Below are 12,738 nucleotides of genomic sequence, written 5' to 3'. Positions count from 1 at the left end.
ATAAGGGTGTACATGTTATTTTAGATTCTTACCTATTGCTGAAAAAAAATCTTTAATTCTGGAAGGAATAATAATAATATAAAGAAGATTGAAAGACACAATTAAACTATATAGGAGAACATAAATACTGGGAAGAGTTTTATAATACGTTAGATGTTGTAGTAAAAGACAAAATATGGGCACTTAAATAATGGGTAATCAATAATCGGGCAACCAAACACTTTACATGGTTGTGACAATGGGGTCAGGGGTGAAAAAGTAACTGAAAAAAAACAAAACAATGCAGCAAAGTAACCCCCAGTGCTACATGTAATGGTCAGGATGGTGAGGCATAGCTTGAAATCCAAAGAACTTTAATAAATAAATCTTCTATAAAAAGGAAACAACTCTAGAATAAAGAAATAAACCTCCTTTGGCAGTTATAGCTGATATGACAGTTGGTCCATTAGCCATACAGATCAAACAGTCCCTTTTATTTTAGTGATCATGTCAGATGAAAGGACTTCAAGGACGATCACTTGTTTCCCAGGTAGGCTCCTAAAGTTATGCAGGCTCCGATTACAGCAATACTTAGGATGGTCTTGATGGAGGGCCACATTGGGTCAAATGGAGGTCGAGCACTGTTGCCATATAGTTCAACAAAAGCATCCTGAAAAATAAGCATATGACAATGAATTAAAACAAAGCACCATATGATTGTATTAACTTATATGCATATTTATTCAACACTTTTCATAACCACATCTTTATAGGATACGGATAGCAGGCAGCCCTTCACTCAACTGGGCTCTGTGCTGTATGGACGTTAATAGTAGAATGGAAAAATAAGGCTACTAGTAACGTCCATGAGCTTCACCTTTCAGAGCTAAAATCTCCCAGCATTATTTGCTGTCTCAGCGTCTGCACAGAGCCTACGGAGGTGAACGGCATTCGTGTGGTAGTGATATTATTGCACTCTTTACAACTTCTGTTTTTGCCTAGTGGAGCAATAAACTACTATGCATAAATGGCAGATGACTGATTTGTATGTACGGTAACCAGCATCAATGATAAACCACATTTTTATTGTTCATTGTTCCCTTTCATGAGATAATGAACATTAGGAGAACTCGTAAAAGTTTGGCACTTAAAAAGACACTACCATCAAAAAAAATGTTTTCCTTACATATTAACAAACTATATGTAATCCACACCCAAAAGTGCGTTTTGCTGCATTTTTTATATTTTTATGCGGAAATCGGTACGGTTTTATGCTGCGGGTTTTGGTGCGTTTTGTTTTAAAAAAAAACTTGTCAGACACAATTCGCCAGCGGAAACGCAAGATAAATGGACAGGTTGCGGATTATAAAATATGCACCGCAGGTGAATTTACGTGTGGAAAAATTCTGCAACGTGTAGATGAGACTATTTGGAACCTCATTTACTTTGCTAGTACTGTATTATGCTGTGGATTTTCTGCAGGAAAATCTGCATGGCAAATTCTTATGTAATACGCACCGTTTGCATTTGGCCTTCGCACGATAGAGAGGATTTCTCCCTGGTTGACCAGCAGTTTGACCACGGAGGAGTGAGGGGTAATGATTCAATAAGGTGACCACACCTCCCCTATGTACAGTATGCTGCTGCTTCTTACATTATACTAAACTAATGCACCGTACCTCGGGGAGCTGCTTTTCTCATACAAGAGAGCGCATTATCTTATTATAATTTAGAAGCCCTGCTGCTCTTCTGGGATCTTGGGGGCTGCAAGACTGTTTCCCTAGGCTCCCCTGCCCCACAGCTGTCCGGTCTCGGGACCCAGATCTACAGGAAAGGTCATGTGGACAAACCAATGTGCGAACCAGGACTACATCCGATCAGTGTGTGCCCGAAACTTTATGTGCCTGGCAGCCACGTGCAGAGCAAGGGGACAAACCAGTAACTGATAGCAGGTATATGGATCTGTGATATGTTCAGTAAGTCAGTGATGAGTTGTATAATGGTTTGCTCATATATAGGTCAATCCTAACGGAGCCTCCAACGCAGATATGAACAGAGCCTTAGACCATGCCTACTTATACTCTTTGATTTTTGTCCACTTGTCATTGCCCCAGTTTTGTAGGCCATCTTTACCTAGGCAATACACATCTGACATTCCAATTCTCCACCTACTATTGTAATACGATTATATTGCAATTATATTAAGTTGTAAGCAGAGATTAGTCTGTCCTACCATTCAGGAGTTTTAACTTTGTGCCAACTACTAAAGAAGATCCATATTTTTTATTGAATTTTTATTTGCAAAGTACTGCCAAAAAAAGAAATTAAAAAATGGACCATGAATACTGCGTTTAAAAAATATACGCCTTGAAGTGTCCCTTTCATAAATATTTTTGTGTAAGAAGTAAAGATCAAAATAATGTCAGGACTTTCACCACCTAGAACTGGTTTTCAAATATTTTAAGAGTTAATGAGCCAAAAGCACAAGCAACGAGGAGACACTATGAAAAATTGCTACTGTATAAAAGGGAAAGATATAACGGTGTAAACTTCTAAATCTATAATGAAATTTATTTCAAAATGAACACAAGTTATTATGTCTTATTAAGGCTCTATTCACAATGTGTTTAAAGGGCACATTTGGCGTATTTGCTGGGAAAGTTTGCAGCACATAAAATGAACGTATTCAGGGAGGTATGTGTCAGTATTCCTTTTTTTACTGTATTAAATAGTTTAGTCGACTACGCATACAGTAATAAAATGTATAACACACAATAAAAAACTTTTTTTTTTACAGTGGAACTTGTATGCCTATTCCGTGCCATATGTTGGAGCAACCTGTTGGAGGTATACCTTAGGAAATACTTTTAACATATACCCCCAACGGAAGGCTCACACGCAGTATGAATAGAGCCTAATAGACCTGTATTATCATATGGGAATCAAGGAAAGCTCATTAATAATGGTCAGGTAATAAACACCAAAATACTGCAAATGTGTTTTAACAACATTCTATAATGTGCTAATTTCAAACTTTACTATAACAGAAACATTCCCAAAGCAAAATGACACAATTTGTGTTTTAATTAGCTGAATATATAATTCAGGAGACATTTCTTTTTTCCTAAGATTTCATTTTGTACAGCAGTGTCACCACTGATACATTCCAACAAATCCATTGCCATTATATTTCAAGCACTTTCCTCAGGTTCTGCAGCCTTAAATCCCCACATTACCAGCAGGGGGTGTAAGAAAACCATCTCAGTTTCAAGCCAAATGGAAAAAAGGCCACAAGTAGGCTACATTCAGATATATGGACAAAAACATAGAAACATGGAGGCATATCAAATACACCTCTAAATAATTTAATTCAGGTGTTTCATTCAGTCCCATTGCCACAGATGTATAAAATCAAGCCCCTAGCCATGCAGTCGCCTTTACAAACGTTTGTGATCTTAAGAATGGGTCGTTCCAAAGAACTCGCTAATTCCGAGCGTGGTAATGTAATAGGATCCCACAATAAATGACAAGTTAGTTCGTGAAATTTCTTCCCTTCAAGATATTCCACGATCAACTGTAAATGGTATTATTGCAAAATGTAATATTTTAGGAACCACAGCAACTCAGCCACGAAGTGGCGAATCACAAAGTAACAAAGCGGGATCGCCAAGTGCTGAGGCGCATAGTGCAGAAAAGTCGGCAACACTCTGCTGACTCAATAACTGCAGAGTTCCAAACCTCCTCTGGCATTAAAATCCGCACAAAAAAAACTGTGCACCCGGATCTTCATGGCATGGATTTCCATGGTCAAGCAGCTGCATGCAAGCCTTATATCACCAAGCACAATGCCAACCGTCAGATAGAGTATCGTAAAGCACGCCACCACTGGACTCTACAGAACATGTTTCCACTGCTCCAGAGTGACAAATCACGCTTCTCTATCCGGCAGTCTGAGGGACGAGTCTGTGACGAATCTCAGGAGAACATTACCTGCCTGAATGCATTGTGCCAACTGTAAAGTTTGGCGGAGGAGGGATAATCCTATGGAGTTGTTTTTCAGGGGTTGGCCTAGGCCCCTTAGTTGCAGTGAAGGGAAATCTTAATGATTTAGCATACCAAGACATTTTGACAATTGTTTGCTTCCAACTTTGTGGGAACAGTTTGGTGAAGGCTCTTTTATGTTCCAGCATAACTGTTCCCAAGTGCACAAACAAAGTTCCATAAGGTAATTTTTGGTTAAGTTTGGTGTGGAAGAACTTGACAGTTCCGCAAAGCTCTGACCTCAACCCCATTGAGCACCCATGTAATAAACGATTACAGAGAAGCAAAGGGGAACCAACTTCATATTAATGCCTATGGATTTATAATGGAATGTCATAATAGCTCCTGTAGGTGTAATGTGTAGGTGTCCCAATATTTTTGTCAATGTAGTGTATGTTTGTGATTCTTAAACATTGTGAATATTTAACTCAAAAGTATTTAACGCTTTGCTTTTAAACCTGGGGCATTTTCTTCAGTAGACAAGTTGGCCAAGTTGTCTACTGAACCATCTTCATAATCTCCACTACTCATATAAAAGTAAAACAATACACGACACACTACCTTATAGACATTAATAGATGCTGACCTGAAATCAAGGACACCTCAACCCTTGTGACCTTTACATATTTCTGACTACTAAAATAAATGTGTCCAAGTAGTGCTGTCAACAGTAAGTACCACAGGATACTATTTTTGTAACCCATGTTCTAACATATTACATGCCTATTTTTCAACCTTTTCTGACTCTTCCGACTGTCTGCCGGTAGGAAAACCAAAAATGTTTCCTAACGCACACTGTAACCTTGCTCTTTAATTCCTTAGGCCCCATGCACACAAACTTATTTTTTTCCTCCTGTAAATACTGGCGAAAATACGGGTCCTTTGTCACACGTATTCGACCCGTATTCCACCTGTATTTACGGACCCGTTTTCTCTGCACTAATCGACAGCCCCTTCTCTCTATCAGTGATGGATAGAGAGAAGGGGCAGCCCTTTCGGGCAGATTGAAAGTAAAAGAAGTTCATACGTACCCCGGCCGTTGTCTTGGTGACGCGTCCCTCTTTTGACATCCAGTCGGACCTCCCTGGATGACGCGGCAGTCCATCTGACCGCTGCAGCGGTCACATGGGATGAAACATCATCCCGGGAGGCCGGACTGGAGGAAGAAGCAGGGAGTTCTGGGTAAGTTAACTTTTAATACTATTAACTCCAGCGGTAATCACTGTCCCAGGTGCTGAAAGTGTTACTGCCGATCAGTTAACTCTTTCAGCACCCTGGACAGTGACTATCCCCTGACGTCGCCTAGCAACGCTCCCGTAATTACGGGTGCACAAACGTAGCCACCCATAATTATGGGAGCCCCATAGACTTCTATGGGCCTGCCCGTGCCGTAATTACGGCCTGAAATAGGACATGTTCCATATTTTTCAACGGCCCGGGCACCTTCTCGTAAGCAAACGGGAAGGTACCCGTGGCCAATAGAAGTCTATGGGACTGTAATTACGGGTGTTTCCCTTGAGGCATGGCATGTACTTCCTGGGGTACAAGTATCACAGGTTGGGAACCTAGGCTTTAGACATCAGTCCATATAGTTGCAGTTTTTTTTATTCAAATTTTTTTAACAGTCTTTACCTGACCATCATTATTTTGACACTTTTCTTTTACCAAAACTGCTCTCAATTGGTTAATTTTCAGTGATGGAATTATTTACAGTAAATACAAGTGTTGCCACGTCTTATTTAGGCTACATTTGAACGGCTGTGAATGACTAGTAGCATAATACTCTTGGAATCTGCTTTGATCCAGAACTAAAAACATTGTTTTATTCTATACCCAGAAATAAAATAATTAACATTTATTAAATATGAATAACCACAAAATAAGGGAATATTAATATTATATACGTTGCTTAGGGAAATTAGTTCAAAAGAAGATAAAAGTTCCACTATAGTAATTAATTGTCAGTGGATCCAATATGAATCGCCGGCAGCAGGTTTCACACATACATATGTTAATAAATGCACAAATGCTACACACACACATACATTACTTGATCATTCATTTGCAATACACACTTTGTAACAAAGGTCAGTCAGTGTGATTGGTGCAACTTTATAAATAGTTTTTATAAAAAAAATTGTTTTACTTTTTGAGACACAGCTTCTCTGTATTCTGTATCTGAAAAACTCTGTATACAGCATGTATACTGTGTCATTCGCTAAGATCTGAATCCCTCAGTCCCGCAGACCTGACGGGGTCAGTAGGTCCACACAGGATCCACCTGTAATCTATCACATCTACGTTATGAACTTAGATCACACAGGACCCGCTTTCACTGAACTCAACTGTCCCGCAGACCTGAAGGGAACAGGATTTAGCGAACAATACAGCTGCTCTGTACAGAGAAAACAGAGCAGCTGTACCTTAAAAACGAAATTATAAAATTACACTGATTGACCTTATTTAAAAAAATCCCTTTCAAAAAGTTGTACAAGTCCTTCACAATGAATTAGAATATCGTCAAAAAGTTAATTTTAGTAACAACTCAAAAAGTGAAACTCATATTATATAGATTCATTAAACACAGAGTACTCTATTTCCAGCATTTTTTTTTTTAATGTTGAAGATTATGACTAACAGTTAATAAAAACCCAAAATTGAGTCTCTAAGGCCTCGTGCACACTTCCGACACTGTTTTCATGGCCGTTTTTGACGGATCCGTGTTTCCGTTTCCGTGCGCCGAGCATGGTACTGTTCAGGGTGCTGAAAGAGTTAATGGGCTGCATTGATCGGCGGTAACTCTTTCAGCACCCTGGACAGTACCATGCTCGGCGCTCGGAAAATACAATTTTAATGTAATAAAAAAATAACAATTTCATACTTACTTTCCTCCTGTCCGGCCTCCAGCGATGACGTTTCATCCATGTCGCCGCTGCAGCCAATCACAGGCTGTAGTGGCGGTCATGCACGTCACGATGACGTCAGAAGGCCGGCCTCCAGGGATGACGCTTCATCCCACGTGACCGCCTCTGCAGCCAATTACAGGCTGCAGCGGCCTCTGAAGCCAATCACTGGCTGCCGCGTCATTCTGGAAGTTCGGACTGGAGGAAGAAGAGGGACTCGTCACCAAGACAACGACTGGGTAAGTATGAACTGATTTTTATTTTATTTTTAATCAGCATCCTCTTTTCTCTATCAGTGATTGATAGAGACAAGTGGCTGCCGATTAGTGTAATATTTCTGTTATGTTTTACTGCAACGGCTCCGTCACACACGGACGGCACACGGATGCCTTCCGTGTGCCTTCAGTTTTTTTGACGGTCCCATTGACTTGCATGGGCCTCACGGTCACGGAATTCCGGACCAAAGTAGGACATGCTCTACTTTGGATCAGAACGGAGCAACGGACCGTCAAAAAAAACGGAAGTGTGCATGGCCCCATTGAAATGAATGGGTCAGTGTGCTAGCCGTCAGAAAAATGGCTAGCACACTGAAGGAAAAAACTGAAGTGGGCATGGGGCCTTAGAAAATTAGAATATTGGGTAGAAGTTGAAGATTGTAGACTGATGGTGTCACACTCTAATCAGCTAATCAACACAAAACACCTGCAAAGGTTTCCTAAGCCTTTAAATGGTCCAGCAGTCAGGTTCAGTGGGCTATACAATCATGGGAAAGACTGCTGTTGACAGTTGTCATTGACACCCTCCACAAAGAGGGTAAGCCACAAAAGGATATTGGTAAAGAAGCTGGCTGTTCACGGTGTGCTGTATCCAAGCATATTAATGGAAAGTTTAGAGGAAGGAAAAAAAGTGCACAAGCAACAGGGATAACCGCAGCCTTGAAAAGATGGTCAAGAAAAGGCTATTCAAGAAACTGGGGGAGTTTCACAAGGAGTGGACTGCGGCTTTAGTCAGTGCTTCAAGAGCCGCCACACACACAGACGTATCCAGGACATGGCCTACAACTGTCGCATTCCTTCCGTCAAGCCACTCATGACCCAGAGACGATGCCAGAAGCATCTTACCTGGGCTAAGGAGAAAAAGGACTGGTCTGTTGCTCATTGGCCCAAAGTCCTGTTTCCAGATGAAAGTCAATTTTGCATTTCATTTGGAAATCAAGGTCCCAGAGTCTGGAGGAAGAGTGGAGAGGCATCAATCCAAGTTGCTCGTGGTCCAGTGTGAAGTTTCCACAGTCAGTGATGGTTTGGGGAGCCATATCATCTGCTGGTGTTTGTCCACTGTGTTATATCAAGTCCAGAGTCAACACAGCCGTCTACCAGGAAATTCTAGAGCACTTCATGCTTCCCTCTGCTGACAAGCTTTATGGAGATGCTGATTTCATTTTCCAGCAGGACTTGGCACCTGCCCACACTGCCAAAAGTACCAATACCTGTTGTAATAACCACAGTATCACTGTGCTTGATTGGCCAACAAACTCGACTGACCTAAAACCCATAGAGAATCTATGGTGTATTGTCAAGAGGAAGATGAGAGACACCAGACCCAACAATGCAGACGAGCTGAAGGCCGCTATCAAAGCAACCTGGGCTTCCATAACTCCTCAGCAGTGCCACAGGCTGATCACCTCCATGCCACACCGCATTGATGCAGTAATTCCTGCAAAAGGAGCCCCGACCAAGTACTGAGGGCATATACTGGACATGCTTTTCAGTAAGCCAACATTTCGGTATTAAAAATCATTTTTGAAATTGGGCTTATATAATATTCTAATTTTAGGAGACACTAAATTTTGGTTTTCATGAACGGTTAGCCATAATCATCAACATTCAAATGCTGGAAAAAGATCACTCTGTGTGTAATGATTCAATATAATATGTTTCACTTTTTGAATTGAATTACTGAAATAAGTTTACTTTTTGATGATATTCTAATTCATTGAGAAGGATCTATACATAGCCTTTAAGAATCAATGTTTTCAGGGCTTGATGCAAAATTTGTTTTCCACAAAATATCATTAGACATGACTCCATCGGATAATGTCCCTTGTACCACCCACTATTCATAAGAGTTTGTACATGAAGAATTGGGTGCACATATTTGCTGCTTTAGGCCCTATGCATGGGACCGTAAAAATCGTCCGTAATTGCGGACCTCAATTACGGTTCGCAATTATGGACGCATTCACTTCTATCGTTCTCGAACACCTTCCCGTTTATTTACGGGAAGGTGTCCGGGCCATATAAGTGTACCGCAAAAAATAGGACATGTCCTATCTTTTGCTTTTTACGGTCCATGCTCTCATATTTGGTATGGGAGCACGGGCCGAAAAAGCAGGCGTCTGCCCGTGGCCATCCGTGCCCGCAATCGCGGCCCGTGATTACGGGCACGGCTATGTGTATGAGGCCTTAGTAGAGCTGTAAGGCCATGCGCACACATAGCGTCAACACTGCTTAATTTCCACACAGAAAATCCTGTCACAAATTCTGCAAAGTGGATGAGATTCTAACAAATCCCATCCACATGCTGCGTATAAAACCTGTAGAAAAAGTGGTTGGAACTTGAAATTTGAAACAGAATATCACGCTGCAAAATGTCAATTCTTTTTGCAAAAATGCAGCAGAATTTTTTTACAAAAAAAAAAACTGATGGAAATTCCGCTGTTTATGTTACATGTGAACATAGCCTTGGGGTGGATTTACACGAAGCAGATTTTATTGCAGAAATTTCTGCGACTGAAAATCTGTATTGTTTATCTGAATGAAACTGGCAAAAATCGGTGTGCTTGCTGCAGAAACAGCCACTTGAATCAGATGAATTTTCAGGCGCTGAAATTACTGCAACAAAATCTGCACCCTAAAGTATTCGTACACTGCCGTAAAAGCTCTAATGCATTTCTTGTAGGGATGAATACCTCTATACAAATGGTATCCGATGGAGCATGCCCAAAATTTTTTATTATAGAATCTAATGGAGAAAAAAAATCTGTATGCCACTGTATGAAATCAGAGGCATACTGAGGTACAATAGAGGGCTCATGAACCTGTATGGGAACCTTATTATGGTTCCATACAAAACAGATCTGTAATACGTACGGGTGCATAAGCCTTTACAGTTATGTCTTTTACATCAATTTTCAAATTTACGTGTAAACATCCGGCTAATTTGAATATACACAAGAATTCTGAAAAAAATATTGGTAAGAATACACAGAACTGAAAAAATACACAGGTTTTATATTTTATAAGGTGATCCATAATAAACAGACCTTGCCTTTAAATACTTGTATATATTGATGAACAATTGTGCACACAGATGACAATCTATGCAGTGTGCTCAACATATGTATTTCATTTAGCATACCAACAAAAAAGAAAGGGTACACTAGAACGAGAAACTCTTACCAGGAGGAAGAACTGCAGAAACCTCCAAATTCTGCAAAAAGCAAGACCGTAAAAATTGTAGACAAACATAAGACCACATGTATCCTACGCTCGGTTTTATTCTTTCTTATTATTTTACCTTTGTCAAGAAGATTTCGGAGCATTTCTAGTACAAATTATTTTAACAATAAATTTTTACTTGCCACTTTTAGTCTAGATCTGTTGATAGTTCTACTAAGGAAACTTCTGTGATAAACATGTTACTTTGTAGATGTTGGGCCCTGTTTCAGTGACTCCTGATACCTGGTTCTTTAGAGGAAATGTGGGGAGCAAGCAGGAGGAGAAAAGGGAAAAAGATTAAAGGGGTTTTCCCACGAGGGACGTTTATGACATATCCACAGGATATGTCAAATGTCAGATAGATGCGGGTCCCATCTATCTCTAGAACGGGGCACCCTAAACCCCGTTCTAGCTTGGTCTGCTATCGCTGACTTTATGGTCGGGTGTTACGAAAACAGCCCTACGCGGTTTTCACCTTCATGGTCGGAAATCAGCCTACACACAGTGGTAGAACGGGGTTTAGGGGACCAGTTCTAGAGATAGGCATCTGACATTTATGACATATCCTTTTTACTCTGGGAATGGTTTTATTCTGAGCTCTTCATGTTCATTTTCTTGTGGGTACAGCATTTTATTGGGGTCATAGAGTGAGTATAATAACATTAAATTGTAGATAATGTTCCATAAGTGGCTCCAGATTGCAGCTATACCCCCTCCCCCAGCCAGAGATTAAGGGCCTGTTCACATCAGCGTTGGCTTTGCGTTGAGGGGTTCCGGCGGAGGTTTCCGTCGGGAGGCGGAGACATTGCTAATGGTTTCCGTTGGTCACCATTCCGTCAGGTTTCCGTTTTTTTGACTGAATCAATAGCTCAGTCGACGGAGTGCTTGGTCCCAGTGTACAGTCAGTTGGGAAAAGAATTGCAGCCTCAACTTCTGCTATTAAATAACAGTCCGAACCACCTCAGATAAACAGTCTGAAAAACTCTTTAATAATTATGGGAATCTCTGGCTTTTACTGGAGTTCCCCTTGACCTTCAATCTGAAATCTAAATGGCACAATGATAACTTAAAGAGGCTCTGTCACCAGATTCTCAAATCCCTATCTCCTATTGCATGTGATCGGCGCTGCAATGTAGAGAACAGTAACGTTTTTTGTTTTTTTTAAAAACGTTCATTTTTGGCCAAGTTATGAGCTATTTTATATATATGCAAATGAGGTTTTAAATGGACAACTGGGCGTGTATTGTGTTTTTAACTGGGCGTGTTTACTTGTTTCACTAACTGGGCGTTGTGAATAGAAGTGTATGATGCTGACGAATCAGTGACCAATCAGCATCATGCACTCCTCTCCATTCATTTACACAGCAGCATCACATTCTTATTAGAACGATGTGCAGCTACATACACAAGTGTCCTGATAATGAATAAACATGACCTCCAGCCTGGACGTCATGTGTATTCAGAATCCTGACACTTCTGAATCTTTTCTGTGAGATTTCCAGCAAGGGAAACAAAATCTCGTTTACCTCGTAATCTCGCGAGATTACCCGTGGCTTGCTGGAATCTCACAGAAAAGATTCAGAAGTGTCAGGATTCTGAATACACATGACGTCCATCCTGGAGGTCATGTGTATTCATTATCAGGACACTTGTGTATGTGGGTGCACATCTTTCTAGTAAGAACGTGATGCTGCTGTGTAAATGAATGGAGAGGAGTGCATGATGCCGATTGGTCACTGATTCGTCAGCATCATACACTTCTATTCACAACGCCCAGTTAGTAAAACAAGTAAACACCCCCAGTTAAAAACACAATACACGCCCAGTTGGACATACGAAAAAAAACACGCCCAGTTGTCCATTTAAAACCTCATTTGCATATATATATATAAAATAGCTCATAACTTGGCCAAAAATGAAAGATTTTCAAAAAAAACAAAAACGTTACTGTTATCTACATTGCAGCGCCGATCACATGCAATAGGAGATAGGGATTTCAGAATCTGGTGACAGAGCCTCTTTAAGCTACCCTATAAAAAGTTAACCAGTTAGAATCAAAATGAGTATACTGTATAGCCCTATGCAGCTTCCCGATCGCGTTTTAATAACAGGTGCAGCCAATAATAGAACTAGTACTTCGTAAATATAAATATTACCGCTTGCTCGCTGGTTTCATAACCGGTAATGAGTAAAACTAAAACTCCAGTTTAGAAGCAGGTATGTTTACATCCGTATGCACACAACATTGCGCTCAGCTAAGTCGACCTTATTGTGGTTAGGTTTGTGTAGAATGGGTGAGAAGAATGGTCTTCATTGAT

General features: G+C 40.5%; 1 protein-coding gene across 1 annotated transcript in view; it reads right to left on the bottom strand.

The window, feature by feature from the left end:
- Positions 1–419: 419 nt before the first annotated feature.
- Positions 420–12,738, bottom strand: part of BCL2 (BCL2 apoptosis regulator) — a 168,689-nt gene continuing 156,370 nt past the window's right edge. Inside the window, exon 3 of the mRNA XM_075826714.1 lies at positions 420–649. Within this exon, the coding sequence (XP_075682829.1) occupies positions 515–649 (135 nt within the window). The 3' untranslated portion in view covers positions 420–514. The remainder of the gene's footprint in view (positions 650–12,738) is intronic.

Source organism: Rhinoderma darwinii, chromosome 5 (genome assembly GCF_050947455.1).
Source record: "Rhinoderma darwinii isolate aRhiDar2 chromosome 5, aRhiDar2.hap1, whole genome shotgun sequence".
Taxonomy (NCBI): domain Eukaryota; kingdom Metazoa; phylum Chordata; class Amphibia; order Anura; family Rhinodermatidae; genus Rhinoderma; species Rhinoderma darwinii.
This window is presented reverse-complemented; position numbering and strand designations above follow the sequence as displayed.